Source organism: Girardinichthys multiradiatus, chromosome 11 (assembly GCF_021462225.1).
Source record: "Girardinichthys multiradiatus isolate DD_20200921_A chromosome 11, DD_fGirMul_XY1, whole genome shotgun sequence".
Lineage (NCBI taxonomy): Eukaryota > Metazoa > Chordata > Actinopteri > Cyprinodontiformes > Goodeidae > Girardinichthys > Girardinichthys multiradiatus.
In genome coordinates this window covers 22,760,704-22,788,572 of record NC_061804.1, presented here as the reverse complement: position 1 = coordinate 22,788,572, position 27,869 = coordinate 22,760,704, and the positions used below count along the sequence as shown (strand labels likewise).

Genomic DNA, 27,869 nt, shown 5'->3' with positions numbered 1-27,869 from the left:
CTTTTTATTGGCTAAAAACCAGGAAGTCAATTTGAGGGGCGCGAAAACGGCTCCTGTCTATCCAGTGGGTTGCTAAAGCAACGCAACATTTTCCAGTTGCTTTAATTTTTAGGCTTTACCCGCTTTCCCTGTGGTCATGTGTGAAAAGATTAAGAAGGTAAACTCCTAGTCTTTAGCAAGCATCCATTAACGCACCGATCGCATTGTTGATAATGTGTTTCCTTGTCTCCTCCACAGGTGAACAGCTGGTTGGGGGCAGTGTTTGGTGATCAGCCGGTGCCACAGTTCGAGGTGAACAGCAGGACAGTGGACATACTGTACCAGCTGGCTCAGTCCAGTGAAGCCCGCTGCAATGATACAGCTCTCCTCATAGAAGACTACAAGCAGAAAGCATCAGAGTATCAGGCTGACGGTAAGGCACAAACAGCAGGGAGAACAAATGACGCACAATGCATTTGGATCCAACTGCGTTATCTGCCCAGTGTGACGGCTGGAATGATCTAAAATGTAAAATAATGTGCAGGAAAAAAAAAACCAAACATGTCTAGTATTTTGTATTTGTCCAGAATGTTAATAGACTGCATTAAAAAAAAACTGAGTCTGGAAGAGTATTTAGTTTTGAATTAATAACGTGTAAAAACCCTTTAGTCTGTTTTCACAAAAACTGCATTTCCTTGATCCAAACTGTCTTCCCCCCCCCCCCCCAACTAGCTGCCCATCTTCAGGATGTTCTTCTGCAGGGTGTCGGCCTGTCCGGGGCAAGCTTGTCAAAACCAGCTGCAGACTATGTGTCTGCTTTAGTGGACAATGCGATGCTGCTGAGAGTGAGAGACACATCACTGAGCAGGTACATTCCCAGTCATTTACTACGGTCTTGAGCTGCATTAATCAGAAAGCATGGTTGCTCTGTTTTTTGTTTTTTTATTGTTGTTGTTTGTAGCTTCTTGCCAGCAGTCAACAACCTCACCAGTGAGCTTTTGGAAGCCGAGAAGTCAAACAGAAGACTCGAGAGAGAACTCAGGGCACTCCGAAAAAGGCTGGGTGCGACTCTGGTGCTGCGGGGGAACTTGCAACTGTAAGAAGATGGCATGGAGCATGATTGTTAAATTCAGGTTTATCAGTAAATTTGAATGTAAAAGTTGGGCTCACTTTTGTAATTGGTGGTCTTCATTGTCAGGGATATCGACAAAACTGCCAAATCTCAAGCAGCGGAGGGTGCGAAAGCAGAGGAGAGGCTGCTCAACATGGACTTTGTGACGGCCAAAGCTCGAGAGCTCAGTAACAGACTGGAGAGGTCAGAGGTACGTTGGGGTGCTACAGCTCCTTTGTAGATGATGATGATTACAGTATAGATGTTGTTGGTTCAGCAGTTTTCAAACAAAACAAGCCGTTAACCAGGAACTGTTCTTACAGAGCATGCATGGAGGTCATACCCTGTGTGCATGGTTGTTTGTCCTGTGTTTCTTTGTGTTACCCTGTGTTCGACTGGCAACCTGTCCAGGATGTACCCCATGACCCTGTACGAACAAAGTGGGTATAGAAGATAGATGGATGTTTAGACTCTAGATATTATATTCTAGATATGCCAACATATGTGTCAAGATAAAAACTATCATGGCGGCTTTGGAAAGAAGACAAACTTTTAGTTTGCGTTATACAAAAGCCATATTTTCTCCCCTTTCAAATGGCCAAATAGTTTAACTTCAGAACTGTATTTTTACTTGGTTGTGATGTCGTCTGCCTCTTGCTTGAAACGTAAACAGATACAGTATTTGTCAGGAGGGCCAAGCTCTTCTATAAGCCACTTTTTTTCTGCTCTGCCAATTCTGCAGGCTCAGCTTGCATCCAGGAACATGGACAAGTCTATCACCCACCAGGCCATTGTGCAGCTATCTGAGGTATTTGAGCATTTTCGCCACAGTTGTCACCATGGGGATAAAAGCTTTACTTTGTCTGCTTTCGGGGTTTGAAACATGTCATCTTATTTTTCTCTCTGCAGGAAGTCAGCGCGCTGAAAAACGAAATAATCCCCCTGAAAACGAAGCTGGAGCCGTACATGGACCTGAGCCCTGTGCGTTTGTGTGGTAGCTTTTTCACAGACTTTTCAGGCTTCATTACTTCCGATCAAATGGGGCTATTACGTTTCCTGCTTCTTCTTTTGAAAAAAAAAAAAATCAGTTCAGTCTAATTTATTTAAGCATATAATGTGTTTTCTTGCACTCTAAACCTTTACAGAGCCCATCTCTTGCACAAGTGAAGATAGAAGAAGCAAAAAGAGAACTAGTGAGTCTTTAAATATTTGGTTTATTAACAGACAAGATGTCATTCTTTGCTCGTTTGTCATTTTTATTCCTTTTTCTTTTTTCAATTTTAGGCTGCACTTGATTCCAAACTTGAGATGAAGGTGGATTTTAAATGAAGTTGTATGTCGCACAGTGCTTGTCTTTAAAACAATAAAGTTTTTGTTTTCATCTCATCTTTTTCTTCTGCCCGCTGTTGGCATTTTTAGCCAAATCTTTTTGTGTTACCCATTAAGCTCCCTCTCCGCCTTTGTCCCGGAACCTTATTGGGGTAGACGTTAAAATATTTCACAGAGAAATGGGACACTACCATAAGAAGCTTATACAGTATTAAAAAGTAAATTATATCCTTTAAACCTTTTCACATTTTTTTTATTTCACAACCCCATGTTTTAATGTATCTGAATATATTTTATTCCCCTTTTCTTAGCAAAAAAGGCAAACACAAAGATCACTTTAGGACTGACATTTGAACTATTTTAAGCATAAAATTCACACGTGGAATAACCCTGGTTCTTGTCAATAAATGAAACTCCATATTCACATTAAAATGGCAACACAATCCTCAGTGATTAAGACTACAACTATTGTGATGTCATCTGTGTGGATGGGAAACTTTTCTGGCTAGAACTGGAATGTTGGTGCTGGCATTTTGATAGAAACCTGAGGGAAGATTTAAAGCAGGTGAGTTATTTTATTTTAAAGGAAATGTTTACTTTTTTTCATATCTTTCTGCTTTAATTCTCATTTTACTTTTTATGAGTATCGTATGTGTGCATAGGGCTCATGTATAGTTGGATGTCTACCCTGTCTCCACCCCTTCCTGTTTGTTTCAAACATCTGCAACATTAAATGTTTTGCCTCTCTTCTCTGATTGCAACTATCTAATTGAGGGCCTGGTTTTAAACATATAAAAACATGTTTTGACAGATTTTCTATATTTATGTGAACAGCCTGATCACACGAAGGATTTTTTTTTCTGTGAACATTAACAGGTTTTGTAAAGTATAAGTGTTTTGGTTTTTTTCCAGCTGCATATGAATTATTAGCCCTTCTGTGATTCAAATAGAAGTTTCCATTTTCCATACATCTCAGATCTGTTCTCATAATCCTCAAATCCTCATTCTTTTACCTCTACTTCCATTTACTTAACGGTAATTCCTTCACTGTCTGACCTACATGTATGCAAAATATCACCCCACGGTTCCTCCCCTCTGTCAGTCCCTGTCCCATGGAGCAGAGCAGCGCTGAGCGTGGCCACTTTAGCCATTGCTGTCAGATTGACTGCTGTAGGACCTGATCTGCAGTCTGACGTGGAGACTGAGCTGTTACCATGGAGTGGGTCACAGATGCTGACTGGAGAGCAGTTTTCCTAGTGGGGCCCCTTTGTTTGGCTGAAAAGAACCATGTGGTTAGGGTACCGATAGTTTATTAAAAAAGGAACACAATTCATCATACAATGTTGCAAGGTGAAATATGTCATTACTCTGATTACTGTTATTGCACTCACACCCCTGTATATTTTGCACATTTAAGTTAATGTGCAATCTTTTTAAACTTTCAATTTTACTGTCTGGGAAATGGGGGATGCTCAGTTTATTTTCATTGTGTAATGTAAAAGTTGTACATGGACAATAATTTCCGATCTTGGAATTATCTTCACAAATATCAACAGAAACATAACCTCAGATATGATTTGCGCGAGCAAAAAACACAGACACACCTCATTATCTCTGCCAATGAGGTTATGTTTTCAGTTGAGTTTATTTGTCTGTCTGTGTGTGTGGGTGGAAAAAGTTACACATGAATTCTTATGATTTTTTTTTTTTTACCAGAGGTGAGTCTTAGCCCAAGGAAGAATCTATTAAATTTTGGTGGTGATCTGGATCACAATCTGGCTCCCGGAGTTTATTTTCTATGGAGTCAGTGACCCTGTGTTTGGTGGTGAAGGTATGCAGTCTCTGACTGTCTTGTTTGTTCATGTTTTTCTTGTAAGCAACCAGACTTTCTTCTCTCCTTTAAATGTGGCCCTATAAGCAATACCTCTCTAGGCTTTCTGATGTTTGTGTTTGGAAATCAATTCCCGTTTTATACTTATTTTCAAAAGATTGTCTGTGACCCTCACTCATAATATCATTCAAGTAAAAAAAAAAAAAAAGACTCCTAAGCTCAAAGGATGGGCCACTTAGCTTATTTTAATTGGGTATTATGCACATCCCATGGTAAAACGTGAGACCTATACAGGTCATGGATGTATTTTGCAACTTGGAAATTTGTTTTGCGAATATGGGTTTTATGCCCATTGTGAACACAGGCCCACTTAGTAAAAAAAAAAAAAATCACCTTTTCCACTTATCACATTACACCCACACACTTCAGTGTATTTTAGTAGGATTTTATGTGATAGGCTAACAGAAGGTAGTGCATAGTTGGGAAGTGGAAGGAAATGGATTTGTTCTTTTCACAATGTTGTGTCAATTAAAATCTAAAGCTTTCCTGTGTATATTTATTCCACCCTTTTAAATTGGATACCCCTAAATGACATCCAATGCCACAATTTACTTTTAGAAGTCACCTAGTAAACAGATTCAATGCGTGTTTGACTTAATCTCAGTATAACTACAGCTATTCTGTGAAGGGCACAGAGCTTTGTAGTGAAACAGCTTCACTAAGACCTAAGGAACACAGCAGACAGATCAGGGATAAAGTTAGGGAGGAGTTTGAAGGAGGATTAGGTTATGAAACAAGTTCCCAAGCTTTGAACATCTCACTGAACGCTGTACAATTGATCAACCAAAAATGGAAAGAATATGGCACAACTGCAAACCTACCAAAACATGGTGATCACCAAAACTGGCAGACTGGACAAGGTAAGCTTAACCAGAGAAGCAAACAAGAGGCCCCTAGTTTCCTTGGAGGAGCTGCTGAGATCTGCAACTCAGATGCCAGACTCAGTTGACAGGACAGCTATTGCAAATCTGGCATTTATGGAAGAGTGGCAAGATAAAAGCCACTGTTGAAAGAAAGCCATTAGCAGTCCTGTTTAAAGTTCGCCACAAGTCATGTGTGGGAAACAGCAAACATGGAAGAAAGTGCTCTGGTCGAATAAATAAATCAATACTAAACTTTTCGGCCTACATTCAAAACACTGCATGGTGGAAAACTAACACTGTACGCAACATGGTGGTGGCAGCATCATAATGTGGGGATTCATTTTTTTTAGCAGAGACAAGAGGCTTGTCAGATTTGAATGGGAGCTGGGAAGCATATTCATCTGGTAGAGTATCCCAGTTAAAACTCAGACCTCAATCTAATTGTGAATTTGTGGCAAGACTTTAAAAATTGAGGTTTACAGATGCTGTCCCTCCAATTTGATTGTGCTTGAGCAATTCAGCAAAAGATGAATGGGAAAAAATATAAGTGTGCAAATGTGGTAGAGACAGACCCCAAAAGACTCGTAGCTTTTCATCGTATTTCACAAGTATGCGCCACTTTGTGTTAGTCTATCACTGACATATGTGGACGTAACACGTCACAATGTGAAAAAGCTGTCTTTCACACTTTTGCACACTTTGCTACCAACTTAGATGAATTTAAGCAGCCTTTATAGTCCAAATAGCTCCATTTCACTTCACTCCTACTAAGGGAAATCTGTCAAGAGGACCAAAAATGTATATGACTCTGACTAAAGATAAATTAGTTGTTTTTTTTATTTCTATATTTATTAATTAGTTTTTTATTATGGTGAAAGTTAAGCACAATTTAATTTCTATTTTAAGCTTTAGAACTAAAAGAAAACATAAACCTTTTACAGCAAAAGAAAGAATACTATTTTCCTGAATGGCCTGTATGTGAACTAGAGTACAAATTAAACAAATAAAATGCAGTGTTGCGGCTTTTAGATTAAAAAGGCCTTGTACTAGTAGTGCTTGTGCAATTGTATGCAAACATTGCATAACATCCTTCTTATTACCTTTATTGTGTTAATTATATTATAAAGCACTTTGCACCTTATATCATTTTGGCCAAAGTTATTAAGAGCCACTGTGGAGGCCCTAAAGAACTTCATATGGCTCTGGAGCCTCAGGTTGCACACACTGGGTCAATACTGAACAATATGGTCAGATGGATGGACAGATAAATTCAAAAAATCCAAAGAACAACACAGAAAACCCAGTGAACTGCTAATGAATACCACTTTAAATATTACAAGTCCTACTACTTAGAAGCAAAGTATAAAGAAATTGGATGTGGTTTAAAACCTTTCCACAGTACTGTAGATGACAGGAAAACAGAAAGTTCAAACTGTAAAGCACAATAAGACCTCTAATGTAAGTATTGCTCAACTAAAATGAAAATTGTGCGAGAAGAAAACGTAGAGCAGTCAGACGTCCTGCCTCATGGTGGGAGAAAGAAAAACAACAGCCTCACGCGTCATACCAGCGTGTGTTGTCCCTGTTCCCCTCAAAATAGTTTTATGTGCCACTCCCACTCCATGATTCCCACTCAGCTGTTACTGTAAATCGCCCCCACTTCCCACATGGTGCTAGCTAGCCATTCACAAATCTGCGCTGGGAGACGGAGATTGGGAGAATCAATCGCTGCCATGACTCGGACTGATCACCTCGTCTGTCACTTGTGAACAACTTGTTGCGCAGCTGCTATTTCCCACCTCCTCTGGGGTCCATCGCTGCAGCCAGACGGTCTCTGCTGCTCTACAGCGAACGCTGTAGCTGCAGATCCGCGTCTCAGCGCCGGGAGGTGTTTTCTGTCTCTTAGGAAGGACAGCTGGATGACTTTCTGTCAGCGAACAACTTTATTTATTGGGCCTAAAGAGATGCAACCAAACGCAGTGGCCTTGTGGGATCCCCTTTACCTTGGGTCTTTCATGAGGTCCTAGACGTTTGAATTCAACGAACCTCATTAATATGAGAAGAGGCACAGGGGATGCGAGTCATGAGCTGGACGCGTCCTTGCCACGGACTGGACTGGAACCACAGCCTCTTCTATCTGACTTTACTTCTGTGGACCAGACGCATAAACGGACTGGCTGACTTTTCAAGTAAGATGATGATGATGAAAAGCTTACAGACAGCAGAAAATATATTATCCCAGGTACCATAAGGGAAAAGACGTTCCTGCTGGGAGGAACAACATATACCCGGCTGTATAATAATTAGATCTCCATATTGTGGGACACATGTTTGCAATGTCGATAGCTAGTGTCACAGACACATGGTAGCTATGGTTCTTCATATTGACTATAACTTACATGAAAAGCTATAAATCTGACACACACATAAAGGTTAAATATTAAATTAAAAACAATTTAGACACAGTTTAAACATATTTTTCAAAAACAATAACTTCGGCATATTGACACAGGTGTTACCAGAATGAAAATTACAATTGCAAATCATCTTGCAGGTAAAACCCATGTAATTAATGTATTGCAAGTTTATAAGGGGGTTCCACAAGGTAGAATTCTTGGCCCACTATTGTTTTCTTTATGTAGGCCCATAATGTTTCATACCCCTGGCAGAAATAAATTATTGGTAATCAATAATTATTAAGAAATTATTTAATGGCATTATATATCAAATCCATCAGCTGGTAGCTGACCAGGGTTTTTTAGTTTTCTATTGGTATTTTATTGGTATTGGTATATTGGTATTTGATCTTTTGTGATGAGCTCAAAGTCTTTGAGTCTGGAAGACCTTCTTGCCATCACCCTAATCGTTAGGTCCTGCCCCCTCCCCCACCCCACATCTCAATCAGATTCAAGTTGGGACTCTGGCTGAGCCACTCCTAATGTTAATATTATTTCCAGTCAGAAGAAACATGCTGGTAAAATTAAAAGACTACTTTAAACCTAATTCTGCTGGGGGGACAAATAATTTTGTGCTTTACTGTAAATAACCTTGGACAGAGAATTCTGAACTCAGCTTTTCACTTGTTTTTACTCCACCAAGAACTGTTGACTCGAGCTCCACATTATATTAAATCACAATTGTCATTGTAATTTTAATTTGTGCAATATCTAAATCACAAAGGGCCCTTTAAAGATTTCATCTGCTTTCCTTTTTTTTTCAGACTTAAATGTTTCATATCAAACTAAGGTGAAAATCGCACAAGGATACCCTAAGTACAAAAGGCAGTTTTCAAAATATTTTTTAATGAAGCGAATAAGTTATTTAAAACCAATCTGGTTCTGTGTGATAAAGCAAAACCTAGAAACTGGTTGTGTCACCCTTGGTGCCAACAGGTGTTTGTGATGACAAGGTTTTACATCGAGGCGAAGGAATTGTGACCTACTTCTTTTTGCAGTTTGTCGTAATTAAACTGCATTAGAGGGGTTTTGAGCATTAATGAGCATTAATGGCCTAAGGGTCAGAACACAGCATCTAAATTAAATTGAATTCCAGATTTTGACTAGTTTGCTCAAAAAGTTAGGTAATTATTAGGTATTATTTTGTTTTTGGTATTAGCTATTCAGTGGTAGATTTGCTGGTGTACTTTCTATCATTGTCTGCTGCATAACCCAAATATGAATGAGCTTAAGGTAGCAAACTGAGTATCAGACATGCTCCTATAGGATTTTCTATGAGAGGGCAGAGTTCATGGTTCCATCAATTTCATCAAATCATCCAGATCCTGCCCTAGACCATCATAATATCAACAACCCCCACCACCTGTTGGTATAATGTTCTTTTTCTGAAATACTGTGTTAGCTTTACTCCAAATGTAATGGGATGCACACCTACCACAAACTTTTATCTTATCAGTCCACAGAATAGTCCTCGGAATATAGACAAAAGGCCATCTGACATATTCTTTTGGACTTGTAAGACTGATTTTTGTGTTCTTGTGTTGGTGTCTTTTAAGCCTAGTAACTCTTTCGTGGATACCATTTCTGCCTAGTCTTCTTCCTATTATTCAATAATGAACACTAATCTTAACAGAGGGAAGTTAGGTCTGCAGTGCTTTAGATGTTATTCTAGTCTCTTTTGTGAACTCCTGGATGGGTTGCTGATGTGGCCTTGGTGTAATTTTGGTTAGGCTGGCCACTCTTGAGAAGGTTCACCACTGTTCACTGTGGTTCACTGGAGTAATAAGTAAATGTCTTTATAAACCTTTTTCAGATTGATAGATGGCAGTGACTTTGCTTCATATCTATTCTGGAATGTCTTAAGATCGTGTGCATGAAGTGTTGTTTTTGAGATATTTTACCCTATTTCATGCTGTCAGACAGGTTCTATTTTAGTGATTTCTTGATTCTACGGGTCTAGCAGGAATCTGGCATGGGTGAAATTCAGCAATGCAAAACATGTGGTTAATCACAGTTAATTCATGACTTAACAAGGGGCTGCTCTGTAATCCATCACCGAAATTACAAGAAATACAGGCTTGAAATATTTATTTTTGTGTGTAATGAATATATATGAGTTTTACATTCTCAAATAAGTAAAGAAAAATCAGCCTTTTCATGATGTTCTTATTTTTTTTTAGATGTATAAGTATCATCCCTTTATATTTGAAAACAAGGAAATGACAATCTTAATTTTGAAAACTGTGGTTCACAGAGTAAAAGCTTAATTTAGAAAAAATCCTTTATGGGATCTCAGCGCCTAACGCCTGACACAGTCTGCTGCTTTCTTGACCTTTCTTGACCTTCTCTTGCAAAAGAGACCTCAGTGGGACAAATCTGGTTACATAAAGGAAATAAATGACTGAATCAAATTAATGACAATTTCAATATTTTACTATCAAGGAAAAGGTCAGATAATATTGCAATCATCTTGTAAGCAACATGAGACACGCCCCAGAACTAAAAAGAATCCAAACAGTCTGATCTACAGATAGTAAAGCAGTATCTGTAATGTGTGGTTCATCATTAACCTTTTCCTGTGCTACAGACTACCTGTCAAGGATAATCACTAGCCACACTGCTCACGCCTGCGACGGAACGCCCCTGAGACTCTACTGTCCTCGTCACTCCACCATCTCCATCCAGTCGGCCTTCTACGGGAGCGGTGAGGTCCGGCTGTGCACGGAGGACCCCCCACCCGGACCCCACAACCACAGCTGCTCAGCTTTAACCACTCTACAGGTGCACTTTCATGTATGACCCATACAGCACTTTAAAGCTTCACTGCACTAGATTTTAATAGTTTGGTGTTCACTAAATGTGAATGATTAGGGGTAGATTTGTTCCAGTATGTGGTTTGCAGGTTGAGCATAATCCTTTTATGCATCTGATTTGGAGCTTTGTGGGCTGGATCATTAAATCAACTGTGTTGGACTATAGTGACCATTCCCCTGGGTGTTTATTTTTCAGAAGCTCCTAGCTGAGTGTCAAAACCACAGAGACTGCCAGCTACCGGTCAATCACCTGCTGTTTGGAAAGGACCCATGTCCTGGCAAGACCAAGTACCTCCATGTTGATTACAAGTGCAAACCCTGTAAGTTCCCCTGCGCTGATTCTCCTCACATACTTTTAGCTGAGGATGGGTTTTAACATTTTTACTTTGATCCTCACTCAGCTGAACACAAAACACAAGTGGTGTGCGATGGAGAAAGCATGATCTTGCGCTGTAAGACCCCCAAGGTGCTGATCATCTATGCAGCTGTCTATGGCCGAGGTCTGGGTCAGACTGACACCTGCCCCTCACTCCAGACGAGACCACCCCCATTCGGTGGGTTACTGTGGGATACTAATAGAAAAACGTCACTGTAGTAAAGTACAGCAAAAACAAGCAGTGAATTTCTGTGATTTGCAGCATCAGCTGGCCTCATGTAACTCTGATAGTGACAGGGGAACAGGGGCCGTGAAACAACCACAGCTAAATGGAATGCAGCCAGCATTGATTTTTGTATTTATTTTGGGTACGGTTCTTTTCCCATGACGTTTATCAAAAAGGCCCAAGGCAGACTGGGTGAAATATGTTCTCTATGGAAATATCAGCTGTATCTGTTGATTAAAAGAGGCATTTCCGTTAAAACACAGAGCAGTGAAGATTTATGAGGAATGCAGGCTTTATTAAAAACTCAAAAAGATCACAAGCAAAAACAGTGCAGGTAGAAACAGGTGTATCTCGTAATATCAGTTGTTGCTGCATTCCTTCTCAGTTACAGGACTACACCTGTGCAATAATTCACTCTCAAATTATCTAAGTGTCACAATAAAAGCAATTTGTAGATAACATTAAACCCTGCATTTATACACTGATTTAAATATTTGCTTGACTGGGTTAAATAACATCGGATCATGTTCAGTTGCTCTTATAGTGCATTACAAAAATGTTCATCCCCTTCAACTTCTCCATATTTAGTCACGTTACAAAAACACAAACAAATATATTTTACTGGAAACTTGTGTAACACAAAGTAGAATTTTGAAGTGGAAGTAAAACGATACAAGGTATTCTTTGGTAACTTGTATTCTGCCACCATTACATTAAAATCTAAATCTAAAATCCAGGGAAACGATTTGCATTCAGAGGTCACCTGATCAGTACATAGAATCTGCCTTTGGCACCATTTTTAATATTTGTAAAAACAAACCAAAAAAGTAAACTAGGCATACTTTAATCTGAGTACAAATACAGCTGTTCTGTGAGGGCTGCATCGTACCCAGGACTAGAGAGGTTTGAGAAAGGGTGTTGGAGACAATTGTTGCTGTTTAAAGCAGCGTTAGGTTGTAAAACAATATCCCAAGTTTTAGAAATCTTGTTCAGCCCATTATCTGAAAATGCAAACCTACCAAGACAAGGCTGTCCACCTAAACTGACAGGCTGGGCAAGGTGAGCTTTGATAAGAAATGCTGCCAGAAGGCATGTGATAACTGCGAGTTAGCTACAGAGATCCACAGCTCGGGTGGGAAAACTGTCAAGGGGACAACTACAAGTCGTACAGTCCACAAATATGGCCTTTATGGAACAATGAGTAGAAGAAACTATAGACAAACCCCTTGCCACAAGTCATGTGACACAGAAAACATGCAGGAGAAGGATAGTCTGATTAGACAAAACCAAAACTGAACTTTTTGATCCACATGTAAAATGTTGTGTGTGGTGGGGTCCTTTGCTTCAGTAGCGATAGGGAAGCCGGTCAATGTTGAGGGGAAGATTGATGGAGCTAAATACAAAGCAAACCTGGAAGTAAATGTGTTAGAAGCTGCAGCAGACTTGATAATGCAGCAGATGTTTATCTTCCAGACCTAAATTTAAGTAAGTTTTAGTGATTTTCATCCTGTCTGACTAAACTTGAGCTATTTCACAAAGAACTGGGGAAAACTGCATCTCTATATGTAAAGCTTGTCAAGATATACCACAAAAGACGAGACCTGCGGCTGTAACTGCAGTGAAGGATGGTTCTAAAAACTCGAAGATGCTGAAATCGGATGCACTTTAAAACATGCACTACTTTATGTTGATACATCATATAAAATCTCATTAAAACACATTGGTGTTTGTGGTTGTAACTTGACAAAATGTGACAAGAGTTATGAGGTGTGAATGCTTTTGCCAGGCACTGCACTGCTATGATATTCCCCCAAGTTTCTCTTTATTTTGCTTCTTCCCTCAGAGTGTCTGAACCATGAGGCTGTGCAGGTGGTGTCCAAATCCTGCTACAGCAAACAGAACTGCGTTGTTGCTGTCAGCAACCAGACCTTTAGGGACCCCTGCTTTCCAGGAACCAGGAAGTACCTCAGCTTGCTTTATTCTTGTGGTAGGACCCTCTCCTGCTTCCTCATTCACATAATAGAGATCCAAGCCTAGTGATGCATTAAAGTACTGGCTCACATGATGTTATGGTAGGCTCATGTTATCACAGCCTCGTTCATTATGCTGCAGTTTTTTCATCGGGCATTTGTTGTTTCCTGCTTTGAGTTCTTATCTTCAGATCCCAGCTCTCAGTGGCTCTTATCCTACCTCCGCCCTAAAAGAAATAATAATATTAAGAAGTGGGAAATAATAGACTCCAAGTTTTTCTTTTTTACCTCCCGGTGGACTTCCTGAGAGTGGCACAAATGCCATTGAGGACATAAAGCAACACGATTCACGTATCATAATATGAAGCCCAATGAATTCTTGCTAGTGTCATTGTTAGCTCTATTTATAGCACAACAATGCAGCTCGGGTATTAATACGGCACTGCAGAGTATTTTAAGATTCCATTCTCCACCCAGATTGGATGTAGGAGAATGTTTAACTACAAATAATTTACTGCAGTTCCACCAATGTACGGTTACCACATACCAATTTGAACATTTTCACATTATGTCTTATTACAACAAAATTCAACATATTTTATTGGAATCTTATGCTATAGACCAACGGTGTTGCATAATTATGAAGTTGAAGGAAAGGTATACAATGTGTCAAAACTGTGGCAACAAATTGTATTCAGCTCCTCTGAATCAATACTTTGGGGATCGAGAGATGTTTTCCCCTTTCTTTTTAGCTTAGTCCAACTGGAAGGAGAACCCATGCAAACACACCTGTTTAAGTTTCTTACAATGGGATTTAGGTCTGATCTTTGACTGGGTCAGTAATCTCCAACCAATGGCTTTAGAGCAGCGAGCGGCTGTTAGCAAATTGGCAATATTTTGAATATATAAAAGTAAAATAAGAAAGGCTAGTTTTAGAAGTTCTTCAATCTGTACAGAAATAAATTGGCCTCATACTACTTTGGGTGGTTCATTATTTTCATTCAACCAAAAATGACAAATAATGAACTTCAGTTCTTTACATTGTGAAGATAACTACAAATATACAATATATGGTTAAACCCAAAATGTTCACTGCCAATGCAGGTTTAGGTTTATTTTTAATCAACCAAGAATTTTGTTTCTCATAGGAATGAGATACATATATCTCAAAGGAAAATAAAGTAAAAGAGGCATCAGGTTCTGAAAAATCAGTTTTTCTAACATTAAAAGTGTAAAAAAGTATTTGGTAGAAAGGCTACTAAAGTACTCTTGTTTAATATTTAAATTATGTAGTCACAGTGACAAGAATCTGAAGTTATAGGCAAATTCTGGAATTTTAAAGACTAAAGTAAAAAAAATCGTACATAATTACAAAATAAAAAAAATCAGGCAGAATGAACATTTTTCCAAATAAGTTGTTTTAGCATAAAATCTTTTAAACCAATGCTTACAGAAGCTAATGTATATATTTATATATATATATATGGCACAGCAGGCTCAGCAAATAGAAAATAACATAACATAACCTGGTACATTTTAAAACACCTTGGTGTTGGAAAACTACTACTACATGTAAATGTTTTTCAAAATGTTATTCAAGTAAACGTCACTGGGTAAATGTAACTAGTTACAAGTCTTTGAGGTTGGAAGACCTCCTTAACATCACCCTAATCTTCAGCTCCCTTTGGATTTAAGCTGGGGCTCTGATTGATCACTAAAAAAGTTAACATTACCTCCAATAATAATAATAATGTTGGTGAAATAAATAAATAAATACATTTAAACCTAAATCTATCAGAGGTATGAGTCATTATGGGCTTCATTGTAAATTTGATGAATTATCTTGTTTAGAAACACCACGTAGGTTTGGCTCTTGGGAAGTTTATTTAAAAGAATAAAGGGCAAAAATGGCTCTTTGGATTGCAAAGATTACTAACTTCTGAACTAGACCAATGTAACAGTCATCAGTCATCTTCTATACCGCTTATTCCATAGTGGGTCGTGGGGAAGCTGGTACCTATCTCCAGCAGTCTATGGGCGAGAGGCGGGGTTCACCCTGGACAAGTCGCCAGTCCATCACAGGGCAACACACAAACAACCATGCACACACCTAAGGGCAATTTAGAGAGACCAATTAACCTAACAGGCATGTCTTTGGACTGTGGGAGTAAGCTGGAGTACCCGGTGAGAACCGACGCATGCACGGGGAGAACACACAAACTCCATGCAGAAAGACCCCCGGCCAGGAATCAAACCCAGGACCTTCTTGCTGCAAGGCAACAGTGCTATCAACTGCGCCACCGTGCAGCCCCAAAAGATTGTTTGTATGTTTTATCCCAGTCTCAGGTTTTCTCCAGGATTGCCCTATACTTAGCTTCATCCATCTTCCAATTAACTCTGACCAAATCCCCGACCCTGCTGAAGAAAAACATTCCCACAGCATGATTCTACCACCCTTGTGTTTCAACATGGGGATGATGTGTTCAGGATAGTTTTCCACCACAGTGTTTTGCATGTAGGCCAAAAACATTATTTTTGGTCTCATCAGACCAGAGCACCTTCTTACACGTTTACTACATGACATCTTATGTTTCTTTCAACAATGACTTTTCTTGTGCCACTCTTCCATAAAGTGCCCTACAAATAGTTGTCCTGTTGACATATTCTACCTGACCGGGAGAATTCTGCAGCTCCTCCAGAGTCAACATGGGCCTCTTGGCTAGTTCTCGGATTAATTCTCTTTTGGCTCTGCCTTTTAGTTTAGGTGGACAATGATGTCTCTGTACATTTGGATTGGTTGTAATGTGATAACATGTGAAAAAGCTAATATGTTTAGAATGCTTTCATAAGGTACAATATCAGCTGGTTTGGTCTTTGAACCAAGATGGCGCCGACGATGGCAGCCTCGGAGCTTCGCTCTCTCTTTGTTTTTGTACTTTGTGTGTTTTTATGTTTTTTGAGCCACAGTTCTGTGGTGTCGGGCCACAATCCTGTGGTCTCATTCAGTAAAGAGGAACTTCTCAACATCAGAGAGTCCTCTCTTGGGTTTTTTTCACCATCTTTCATTGATCCGAGGTTCACTGAGCTGCGGCTCTATATGGGATTCTGCGCCGAAAACGGAGGAGGGGAAAGCGTGCTGGCGTGCTGGTAAAGCTCCGCAAAAGAGGACTTCGCACACCACTGCCTTCAATCCACCTGGCAAATGTCCTCTCTCTCAACAACAAGATGGACGAGCTGCTTCTTCTCACCGGTGAAAACACGGACCTCCGCGGATCAGCGGTTCTCTGCTTCACCGAGACATGGCTGAGTGAAAACATCCCGGACCGCGCACTGCTGATGCCGGACTTCCAGCTGTTCAGAGCGGATTGCAGCGCGGAGCTATCGGGGAAGAGGCGAGGAGGTGGAATCTGCTTTTATATAAATGAAGGTTGGTGCAGAGACGTAAAAGTGCTGGGAAAAACATGTAGTCCTGATCTGGAGTCATTTTCCATAATCTGTAAACCGTTTTATTCACCGAGAGAGTTTTCCTCGTTTATAATAATTGGCTCATGTTTTCCACCGCATGGCTGCACTTCTGCCGCTGAAAAACATCTCGCTGAGGTGATTACAGACGTGGAGAAAAAATACACGGACTCTTTCATCATAATACTGGGAGATTTTAACAGAGCAAACCTCTCCAATGAACTCCCCAAATACAGACAGCATATTAAGTGTCCCACCAGAGACAAAAACACACTGGACCATTGTTACACAGCTTTAAAGGACTCATATCATGCTGTTACCAGGGCTGCTCTGGGTTTTTCATTATCTAATATCATCCCAACCTACAGACAGAGACTAAGAGCTTCCAAACTCAAGGTTCACACTGTTAAGAAGTGGACTGAGGAATCAAAGCAGATGCTACAGGCCTGCTTTGAATGCACAGACTGGACTGTTTTTGAAACCTCAGCCACTGACTTAAACCAACTAACTGATGTGGTGACATCATACATCAGTTTCTGTGAGGACATGTGTGTGCAGACCAAGACCTTCTGCACCTTTGGGAACAATAAGCCATGGTTTACTCCACACCTCAGGAATCTGCGCAGGGACAAGGAAGAAGCTCACAGCAGTGGAGATTGGGCGCGGTACAAGCAGGCCAGGAACAAACTAACAAAAGAGATCAAAACAGCCAAGAGAAGCTACATTGAGAAGCTTAAGAACAGCCTTTCTACTGGTGACACTTCAGCTGTATGGACTGGTCTGAGAAACCTGACTGCCTACAAGAGCCCCCCCACCCATCCTGAACAGAGTCGTCTCCTGGCTAACCGTCTGAATGGCTTCTACTGCAGACATGACAAGAAGCCATTCACACCTCAAATCATCCCCTCCACATCCCATTCAGGAACAAATTTGACCCGTAAAACAACCAACCCCCCACCATCAGATTTTCTGCCTGCACTAAAGATCTCCGAGGAAGAGGTAAACAGGCTCTTTCAGCGCATGAAAACAAAGAAAGCTGGAGGACCTGAAAATGTCTCCCCATCATGTCTGAAAGCCTGCGCACATCAACTTGCTCCGATCTTCACAAGGATCTTCAACAAATCACTGGAGAAGTGTGAGGTCCCCTCCTGCCTGAAACGATCCACCATCATCCCGGTGCCCAAGAAACCCACCATCCTAGGATTAAATGACTACAGGCCTGTAGCCCTGACGTCTGTGGTCATGAAATCCTTTGAGCGGCTGGTGTTGAAGCACCTGAAAGACATCACAGGCCCCCTGCTGGAACCCCTGCAATTTGCTTACCGAGCAAACAGGTCGGCAGATGATGCTGTCAACTTAGGTCTACACTTCATCCTGCAACACCTCGACCACCCAGGGACGTACGCCAGGATCCTGTTTGTAGACTTCAGCTCGTCCTTCAACACCATCATACCAGACATCCTCCACCAGAAGCTCACCCAGCTCAACGTCCCAGCCTCCACCTGTCAGTGGATCAACAGCTTCCTGACGGACCGACAGCAGCAGGTGAGACTGGGGAGCATCTTCTCCCGATCCAGATCAATAAGTACTGGTGCCCCCCAGGGGTGTGTTCTATCCCCACTCCTCTTCTCTCTGTACACAAATGACTGCACCTCATCGGACTCGTCCGTGAAGCTCCTTAAGTTTGCAGACGACACCACTGTCATTGGACTGATCCAGGACGGTGATGAGTCTGCATACAGACAGCAGGTGGATCGGCTGGTACACTGGTGCGGCCAGAACTACCTTGAACTGAACCCACTCAAGACTGTGGAAATTGTGGTGGACTTTCGGAGAACACCACCCCCATACACCCCCCTCACCATCCTCAACAACACTGTATCGGCCGTGGACTACTTCAGGTTCTTAGGAACCACCATCTCTGAGGACCTGAGATGGTCTTCACACATAGACACTGTTTAGAAGAAGGCCCAGCAGAGACTGTACTTCCTGAGGCAACTCAAGAAGTTCAACCTTCCACAGGAGCTGCTGGTCATCTTCTACACTGCCATCATTCAGTCTGTCCTGTCTTCATCCATCTCAGTGTGGTTTGGCTCATCCACAAAACAGGACAGGTCCAGACTGCAACGAATAATCAGGAATGCAGAGAGAATAATCAGGGCTGACCTTCCCTCCATCCAGGATTTATACAGGTCTAGGGTCAAGAAAAGAGCTGCTAAAATCTCTGCAGACCCCACACACCCTGCACATAAACTGTTCAGAGTTTTACCTTCAGGCCGCCGTTACAGAGCACTGTTCGCTAAAACCAGCCGCCACAAAGACAGTTTCTTCCCCCAGGCTGTTTCTCTGATGAACATTCAATAGAGTACAGAACAACAGCATACAGATGTTGCAAATGCACCTTTTATTATATATGTGTAAATTGTACATTGTAAATATGTATATTCTGTAATGCAAAAATAGAACAAAAGAGCAAAGTGTACCGGAGTAAAATTCCTTGTTTGTATGTACGAACTTGGCAATAAAGCTGATTCTGATTCTGGTTCACAGCAAAGCAAAAACTCTTCTTTCTTCCAATAGTGCCGAAGTCTTTACTGAGAGAGGCAGACCCAAACATACTGAGTCCCACCTCACTTCCTGCCACAGAAAAAGGTATCAGAATCTCTTTATTTGGTGCTGTTCTATGGTTTTTACTGTTACCTCCTTACAGTTGGCTTGTGACCTTTACAACAGCTCCTGGTACAGATCTGGAGTCAAGTAGGCCAGACAGTTCAGGAGCAATAATGAGCAACTCCCTACTGACCTACGCCTTCATCAAAGGTAGATTTCTTTCTTTTCCAGGTTTCCTACACATTTTTAAGTAGAAATTCCAGATTTTTTAAGACTCAAGTCTCCAGAATTATAAATCCTTTAAAATAACTTGAAGTTCACCTCGTATTCATGACAAATATTCTATATTAGGCAGGTGTTGAATATGGAACCTGGAAAAAACAAAAGCAGGAAAGAAGGAAGGACACAAGTAAGGAAAGAAGGAATCACATATAGAAAAAAGGACAAAAGAAAGGAGGGAAAGAAGAAAGATGAAATTGACAAAGATGGACACAAGTAGGAAAATAAAAACAAGGAAGGAAACAAAGGATAGATGCAAGGAAGGAAAGGAGGAACAAAAGAAAGCGATATAGGTCCCACAGATGGAAGGAAAGGAAGGAAGAACTCAAGGAAGGAAGGAAAGGTAAGAAGGACACGTGTAGGGATAAAACTAAGCAGACATGGAAGGATGGGGGGGAGATTGGAGGACACAAGATAGAAAGATGCAAGTAAGGAAGGACACAAGGAGCGAAAGACAAACAAAATACAAAGGTTGTAGGAAACGACAGAACATGTAAACAATACAATAGGTAAAATATACAACTATTTTCCATTTTTTCACTTATCCTGAGCTTACAAAAGACTGAAATCAAATTTCAGTTTTCCACACTGTGTAGTAACCCTGCTCCTCACAGCTGTATAAATGTAATATTTGGTCTCCTTCCTTCATTTTCCACACAGAACACCCAGAAATGACAGCGCTGCTCTTCACCTCCAGTGTGTGCATGGGCCTCCTCTTCACGCTGTTGGCACTATCTGTCAGAGTGACCTGCAGGGGGCAGCGGCTAAGAGATCACAGACTGGCAGCCAAGTCAAACGGCCTGACTCCTAACTGTTCCAAGCAGGAAGATGAGGAGGACGAAGCTGAAGATGACGAAGATGACGACGAGGGAACGGAGAGCTCTTTGCTCTCGACTGCAGAGAGGAAGGGGATACAGGGCTGGGAGGAAGTGACTTATGTGAGCGAGGCGGCCGAGCTGGCAGAGAGGATTGAGCGGAGAGACATGATCATCCAGGAGATTTGGATGAACTCATATCTGAACGGCAGCTCCTGCTGAATAAATCCCATCCCAAGAAACATTTTATCCCACACAAAGAAAAAAAATATATATTTAATTAGCCATATTTGCAATACAATATTCTAATATTCTGCAACAGAGGGATCTGCAAGGTATATGCTGCAACGCTTGATAATTGCTGTATATATATTCTCTTATCAGCAAAAAAGCTGAGATTTTTTTTACTGTTACATAAAAGCACTATCCTCATCACTTATGAGGATTTTAAAGCTCCTTTATTCATCCGATTCCTCCTGCTTAACCCCCCGCCCCCAAAAAAAACCAAAACTGTTCAGTTAGATTCACAAATGAATGGTAACACTGTAGTGAATTCATATATATATACAGAAACCAACCAGCTATTTATTAGATGTGTCGACCAGCACGATATTTTTGCAGGCCTAAAAAGACACCAATAATGGAATGCAACATTATTGAGTATTTAAATCATCACAAGCTGCCATTTACTTTATTTCTGTCCAAATTTCCAGAGTTCTTAGCACTTTTTAGACTAAAAGTATACATACAAAAGTTCATGATGCATTTTTGGAAGGATAGAAGGATGGATGAAGACAAACTGATGGATGGATAAATGAGTGGAGCATGGATGGGTAGCTAAATGGATGGATGAATCAATTGATAAACAGATGGAAGATGAATGCATGGAGAAATAGATTGGTAGATAAACAGGTGGATGGGAAGGAAGATAGATGGTTAGTCTCATAAATGGATGGATGGATTTATGGATAAATGTGGATGGATGAGTGGACATGTGGTGGACAAACAGATGGATGAATAAATAACGGACAATAGAATGGATAGAGAGACAAACAGAATAATGGATGGACTCAACTTTTAGACAAATGGGATAGGGACTAAAGTCTGGACAAAATTTCCATCCAGACCTAAAAAACATAAAATTCAAACTCCAGACTTTTCCAGACCATGTAGGAACCCTGCCATGCTATCTGCTACTTTTTGGTTCCCTATTTCCCCTTTGAATCAGTCAGCTCTGTGAGCGTCCCCACACAGCTCTCCCTTCTCCACAGTGTGAAACACAGTTTGAGTTCAACAGTGCCCTGATCACTGCTGAGATGATGACTGTGTGGCAACTTCCTGCCTTTGGGCTGCAATGACCAAATGAAGTGTGTGTCCCACTATTGCGAGACAAAGAGAGGAAAGGTGTAGCATCCTTGCCCCTGCACTCTATGAAAAGCTGAACATTTACTGTTGTGAAACATCTCCACAGGCAACCCTGGAAACAATTATTTTATTGGTTTTTAAAAACAGCACAACAAAGCTTTTATTACAGAAATTTTGAACCAATGTTCATCAAGTATAGCACGAAAAAAAGTCATATCAGATGGATTAAAGGAATTTGCATCTGATCAAAAATGAGCAAACGCAACTTATAGGAACACATCGGCTGTATAGGAAATGATATCTAAGAGACCCCGGGTAAGACGGAGAGGAAACCTTTCTCAGGTTGATATAAGGCAGTCTTGGCCAGCTGTATTCAGAGATACATTCACAGGAGCATCTGTAGGGCAGGTTTTCAGAGTCACTGTGTTACCTTGGCCCCCATTTGATATTAGTAAGGCCCTGAAACTGTCTTTTGAGGGCCTGCCTGTTTGACCACTCGGAGTCCAGGTAGCTATCATCGTCTGCCTCCTCCAGTTTCTGAAAGTGTTATTAGAACAGGGTTAGGTTGTACATACAGAATGGTTCCTTCGAACATAAAGGTTGACTTTACCCGACCTCACCTTGAGTTCTTCCTGCCGTCTGTAATAATGCATCATCATCTGTTTCTGCTGCTCCTCTGTGATCAGGGGCTCTCTCGCTGGCGCCCCCTGTCCTTTCTAAAATCAATAAGCAGTTGAGTAAAAATACCATTGACAAATAAATGAATAAATACATTTTGCCCAGGATTTCAACCTTTTGGATTTTGACCACAAGCTTTGTCTTTTCATTTTTTCCGATGTAGTCCTGCAGCTTTTTCCCTCTCTGCATCTCTTTACCAGCCCACCAAAGCTGGCATTCGTCCTCTGCGATCACCTGCAGAGATGCCTGAGGAAAGGAGACAGATGGAGAGGGGAGATGAAAAGCACAAACGGTCGAACGAGAAAAGAAAACAAGTTAAAATTGGATGTGGTCGACAGCGTCGCAAGCTCTCTCAAATTGCTCAATTAGATCACAGAATATACTTCTTAAAAGATTGTGACCTTTTGTGATAGATAGAAAAATGGATGAACAGATGGCTACAACACATAATGACACTGTCTACAAAGCAGACTACTGACTAAAACACTATCAGCAGGCCTACCTGTGTCCCTGACAGATCTTCCTGCTCTTCAAACTCCATCCTTATTGGGTCATGAGGAGGCAGCCCCATTGGATACACAATCATGACAGCACCCCTTAGCTGATCCGACGCTTCCTTGACCATTTCCATGGTGACACAAACATTAGCTTGAACCTGTTTCTGCAAAATCAGAGCAACAGAGGAGATTGTTTGGTCAATGATGAAGAAAGCAAGAGATAAAGATGTTGCTTTTGCACTGAAACTCACTTTACAGATGAGAGCTTTTGCCTCCTCCACTGTCCTCATCAACACGTCCTTCATTTTATCATTTGGGGCTAGTATGAGAAACATATTGGATGCATTCAGCAAACAAACAGAAAGGAATAGAAATGTTGCCTTTACCCACACATACATAATCATCCCTACAAAATACAATCACTTTTATTGTGGGGCATCAACGTTTCGCATAATTGGTTAATTACAAGTGTCAGATTTTGCAGTTCATTTGACATGTCTAAAATGGCAGCCATGTCTCCTTGACAACAGCAAACTTGTTTGCATTTTTTTTTTGTCTGCAAAAGGTAAAACCAAAGAGGTAAGGTCTCACCATGTCCATTCCTCCTCCCAATCTCATCCTTCCTAAAAACTTCCCCTCCACTTGGAATGCATCGTTCTTCCCATTCATCCTTCAGTTTCAGCTCCACAATCTGCTCCTCTGTCAGTCCCTGCATGTTGGGTGGGAGTGTGACGCCATGATCTGCGAGCTCTGGGATTTCTGACAAGACACAGAAAAGAACAAAAAAAAAACTATGTTGATACCAGATACAAGGACCATGAATTTCAATGTATTTTGACAGATTTTATGTAATATACAGAGCAACTAAAAAATGTATAATTGTGAGGTAAAGGGAAAACGGTACGTTATCAGCTTTTTTTACACATGGAAATGTGAAAAGTGTGGTGAGTGTATATTCATAATAGCTTCTCCCACCTGAGCTGTAGATCTCTACTCAGCGATGCCCGAAGCCGACGCTGCCACGGCAGTGGAGGAACGCTAAGGGGGCGTGTCTAAGTGAAACGGTTTTATACTGTTCCGTTTGAACCCGTAGGAAAATTCAACCACAGTAACCCCGGTTTAACTCTAAGAGGGCAGCACCAAGACGGTTTTAGGACAAATATTCCAGAAATAAACAAGTTTACATTACAAAAAAATAGCAGTGACATAAGTATAGCACCCTTACAGTGCCTGTGACACGCTTTTCCCACAAATGGAGAAATTTAGGAAAACATCTCAATATTGAAGGAATCAGGCAGTAATTGACATGTTATTAAGATTGAAAGACGTGATAAAAGACAACTGTGACACAAAATAAGCATATTTCGATGTTAAATTTTGCAAGTCCAAAGTTGCCCGGAAATGACGAGATAGGGGAAGTCTCCGGTCATTGATTGTGTGAGCGTCACGATAACAGTTCAGGTAGAAGCAAAGTTGCATTAAAAACAGCGTTAATATGGCGTAACGATGTATTACTGGCAGTTGCAGCAATACTACAACAGCAGCCATTAGTCTGCACTACTTTCCTGAGGTGAAGAGGATCGGAACTGCCTGGATCAGAGCTGGAAAACTGAGAAGGAACAGATGGGCTGGTCCCACCAAGCACAGCCAGTGGTGATCGGAGAACTTCTCGGCAAACTGTTTCGAACAAGAAACCTCTGAATTCACAAGAGAGATCATGTCAGAGGTCGGGATATCTGACAGACGAAGGAGAATGTTGAAGCAGAGGCTACAGCCACGCTGTTCAGAGCATCTGATGGGAAAAGATCGGCAAAAAAAAAGGCTGTTGTTGCTGTGGGTAAACGGATCAAGACTCAGCAGGTTAGGACACTTCCGCGCCACAAAAGTACATTTAGATATCGGTAGTTATTGTTAATAATAAAAAATCCGAAAGCATTATAATTTTTATTAGTAATAATATTAATCCAAAATTATAACTATTATTATTACAATAAGATAAATTACATGCGAATACAATATATTTAAATACATGTTTCTTAATAGATTCTGATATAAAGCTGAAAAAAAAATGACAGCAGCTAATAAAAGCCAGTGATAAATGCAGTAGCAAGTCCAAAACAACGCAGAACCTCTGCGGAACTTAAACTGCTTCATTTTTGGTTTTATGCATCCAGATACTTTCATGTGTTTTGTTCTACAATGGGGGAGTTTACTGAGTGCAGCGAAGCTATATTTGTTGCTTATTGTGGTGTTTTAATGTTTAATTACTCGGCTTATAATAGTTAACCCATTAACTGATCTAATTTTAACAACGGTGAATGTATACACATGTATATAAATGCTGTGGTAAGATTCATGCATATTGACTCCATCGTGCTCCAGCATCTGGGAAAAATATACTCTGGTCAAATTGGATGGCCGTCCGCATGCCGCAGCACTTGTGCTCTGCCATCTGTTGAAAGCCGACTTTCTTCTCCTGACTCTGCTGCGTCTCTCTCTGATAGTGACTGAAATATATCTAAATAAATATCAGATTCTTTGCTGCTGTCTGTGTTGCTGGCCATTGTAGCAGCAGTCAGTTTATGTGCAGGGGTTCCCCTTTGACGTCATAAAAGACGGCAACAAAATTGCAAAGAAGTAGTCTGGAAATGCCTTTTTAGTGAAATTTATGACTATATATCTCAACCACTGTTCATTTCATCGGCATGACTTTCCATAAATGTAATTGGATTTATCATGAAAATTCAATGTCACAGGCACTTTAAGGCCCAATGTATACAGTTTATCTGCAAAAAAAAAAGTTTACTCAAGGTTCAGTTCCTCTATAAGGGGTTGCAAAGTAACTGTCCTGAATAGAAATTCATGTCACACTTTTCAGATTTACATTTGTAAACCATCTATTAGTTTCCATTTACCCACAAACTATGCCTTACTTTCCCAGTAAAATACATTGAAGATTTTCTTTTTAACGCGATAAAATTTGAAAGATTGCCAGTGGTATAAATACTTTCGTAAGTATCTGTTAATAGTGTCGATTTGGTCATGTAGTTGTAAGACTGGTCTAACAATCTGGAGTTTAGGATGTGGATCTTTAACAAGAAACACGGGCCGCGATGAGGACAGGTTTTCACCTGAACATATTCTGTCCACTTTAAGCCTGCCGTTGTAAATGGCTGTAACCTGCTGGATCACCGTTTCCAGAGGAGCGTCCGTTGACGTGTTGAACAGAAACTGACTCTCATCTCCGCGCTTCACGTGCAGCTGCACCATCCTTTACCAGCTCGCCTCCTGAAACAGACGGTTTTAGACAAAAAAAAAAAAAAAAAAAGTTGCAGTTAGTCCCGATGCGGAGAACCGAAGCGTCTCCAGGTCAACAGAGTAACCATAGTAACAGAAGGGCGCGGATGCTTCCAGAACATGAGCAGCCTTAGTTAGCCAGCTGATGTAGCTGTTAACCATGGGTGGCGCTTGCTGTTTTAAAGTGAAAAACACATTTAGCGACAGAGCATAGTGAAGCTTACCTGTCAAGCAAAATGACACGTAGGTCTGTTTTGCAGCTGAGTCTGAAATTATAATTTGTTTCTAATAGCTAATATCATATCAACAATGTGTGGAGCTACTTCTTCTTACAGCTCTCCGAACGACTGCTTTTAATACTCTTATCAGACCTACTGCCCTCTAACGGTAAGAAACTATATTACTCTAAGCAGTTCTTTCAGATGGATCACTTTGGATAACTCAACCTGACCTGATAACTTTGTGTGCTCAGTCTTTTAGTTTTTAATATTACGAAGGTGCAAAAACTAAATACTGTCAAGCCAATTTAATGGAACAATCATACATTAAGAGGTTATGTCTTGTAATTGTTTGCTGCCTTTGTGTTTTGAACCTAAGTTTATCTGCTTGGCTTGCACAGTGCTTTACAAAGGGTTCATTCCACTTGAACTTTTTCATATTTTGTAACGACACAAACACAAAATGGATTTATAGACTACAGTGTGATAGACCAACACATTGTAAAGCATAAATATAAAACTAAAGATAAAATGAAACATGTTTTTTTGTGTTTTTACAGTTCGACAAACAAAACTGTGCCATGCACTTTAGTTGTCTTTATGCTGAAACCCCCTGATAAAATTCAGTGCAACTATTCTGCCACCAAAAGAGTCCACATCGGGATTATTTAATCTCACTTTAAATACAACTGTTCATTGAAGGCCTCAGAGGTTTGATAGAAAACATTAGTGAACAAACTGGATCATTACAACAAAGAAACACAGCAGACATGTCAGGGATAAAGTTATGGAGATGTTTAAAGCAGGGTTAGGTTATAAAACAATATCCTAAACTTCTCATGGAGTAAAGAGTGCCCCCCAATGCAAACCTACCAAACTGAGTGGCTTGGCATAATCGGAGCAGATAAAAAGACATTATGGCCAAGAAAGGAATTGTAACTGTTGTTTGCCACAACCATGCTGGGTACACAGCAAAGATGTGGGAGAAGGTGATCTAGAAAGATGAGATTAAAATAAAATGTTTTGGCCTCAATGCAAAACCCTTTGTGTGATAAAAAAAAAAAAACACACCCACACACACACTGCGCATCACACTGATCACCAGTGGTGGTTTTTTGATATGGGGCACATGGCCAGTTACCTAAGGTGGCATTAGAATGATGCTTGTGTACGCTTCCCCTAACAGAAAAATATGTAACTTGGTTACAGGGAAACTGGAGAAAGTCGACAGGAAGATGGATGAAGCAAAATACAGGCCAATCCTGGGAAAAAAAAAAAAAAATCAGTTTGAGGTGGTTATTTTGCAAAGAAGAAGCAACAAAACTTCAGTCTCTAGATGTTCAAAGCTGGTGGAGACAGACAAAAAAACTGGAGCTGTAATTGCAGCTAATGGTTGTTTTTGACAATGTATTACCAGTATACAAATACAACACTTTTTAGATTTATATCTGTAAAAAATAAATGTAAAAAAACCCCCAAAAAACACACATTTTCGTGTCTTTTTCATTCCACTTCACAATTACCCACTACTTTATGTGGTCTATCAAATAACATTCCTGTAATAATACCTTGAATTATGTGGTTGTAATGTGACAAAATGTGAAAAAGTTGAAGGAGAAAAAGCTAGAAGCCCC

The 27,869-nt window shown here is 40.5% G+C and overlaps 3 protein-coding genes and 1 long non-coding RNA gene across 5 annotated transcripts; 3 read left to right on the top strand and 1 right to left on the bottom strand.

The window, feature by feature from the left end:
• Positions 1-2,471, top strand: haus1 (HAUS augmin-like complex, subunit 1). Its single transcript, XM_047379595.1, has 9 exons — positions 1-157; positions 238-412; positions 712-847; positions 941-1,075; positions 1,178-1,301; positions 1,833-1,898; positions 2,000-2,071; positions 2,236-2,283; positions 2,375-2,471. The coding sequence occupies exons 1-9, from the start codon at positions 137-139 to the stop codon at positions 2,417-2,419; spliced, it is 822 nt and encodes a 273-aa protein (XP_047235551.1). The 5' UTR covers positions 1-136; the 3' UTR covers positions 2,420-2,471.
• Positions 2,472-6,790: 4,319 nt separating this feature from the next.
• eva1c (eva-1 homolog C (C. elegans)) lies at positions 6,791-20,636 on the top strand. Of its 2 annotated transcripts, none has more exons than XM_047380126.1 (8): positions 6,791-7,362; positions 10,217-10,422; positions 10,639-10,762; positions 10,844-10,996; positions 12,888-13,031; positions 19,057-19,128; positions 19,210-19,296; positions 20,026-20,636. In XM_047380126.1, the coding sequence occupies exons 1-8, from the start codon at positions 7,248-7,250 to the stop codon at positions 20,400-20,402; spliced, it is 1,278 nt and encodes a 425-aa protein (XP_047236082.1). In that variant the 5' UTR covers positions 6,791-7,247; the 3' UTR covers positions 20,403-20,636. The 2 variants fall into 2 exon arrangements, with proteins under 2 accessions (XP_047236082.1, XP_047236083.1); XM_047380127.1 differs by having other exon boundaries at positions 6,793-7,362; positions 10,217-10,410.
• Positions 20,637-21,653: 1,017 nt separating this feature from the next.
• On the bottom strand, positions 21,654-26,380 carry cfap298 (cilia and flagella associated protein 298). The gene is made up of 8 exons (XM_047380128.1): positions 26,242-26,380; positions 25,852-26,008; positions 23,312-23,479; positions 22,972-23,039; positions 22,726-22,884; positions 22,338-22,469; positions 22,166-22,261; positions 21,654-22,082 (listed from the first exon to the last, which is right to left on the bottom strand). Exons 2-8 carry the CDS (start codon positions 25,988-25,990, stop codon positions 21,972-21,974), a joined length of 873 nt encoding a protein of 290 aa, XP_047236084.1. The 5' UTR covers positions 25,991-26,008; positions 26,242-26,380; the 3' UTR covers positions 21,654-21,971.
• On the top strand, positions 26,270-27,718 carry LOC124877022. The gene is made up of 2 exons (XR_007040431.1): positions 26,270-26,404; positions 27,445-27,718. It is a non-coding gene; the product is annotated as an uncharacterized LOC124877022 (long non-coding RNA).
• Positions 27,719-27,869: the final 151 nt, after the last annotated feature.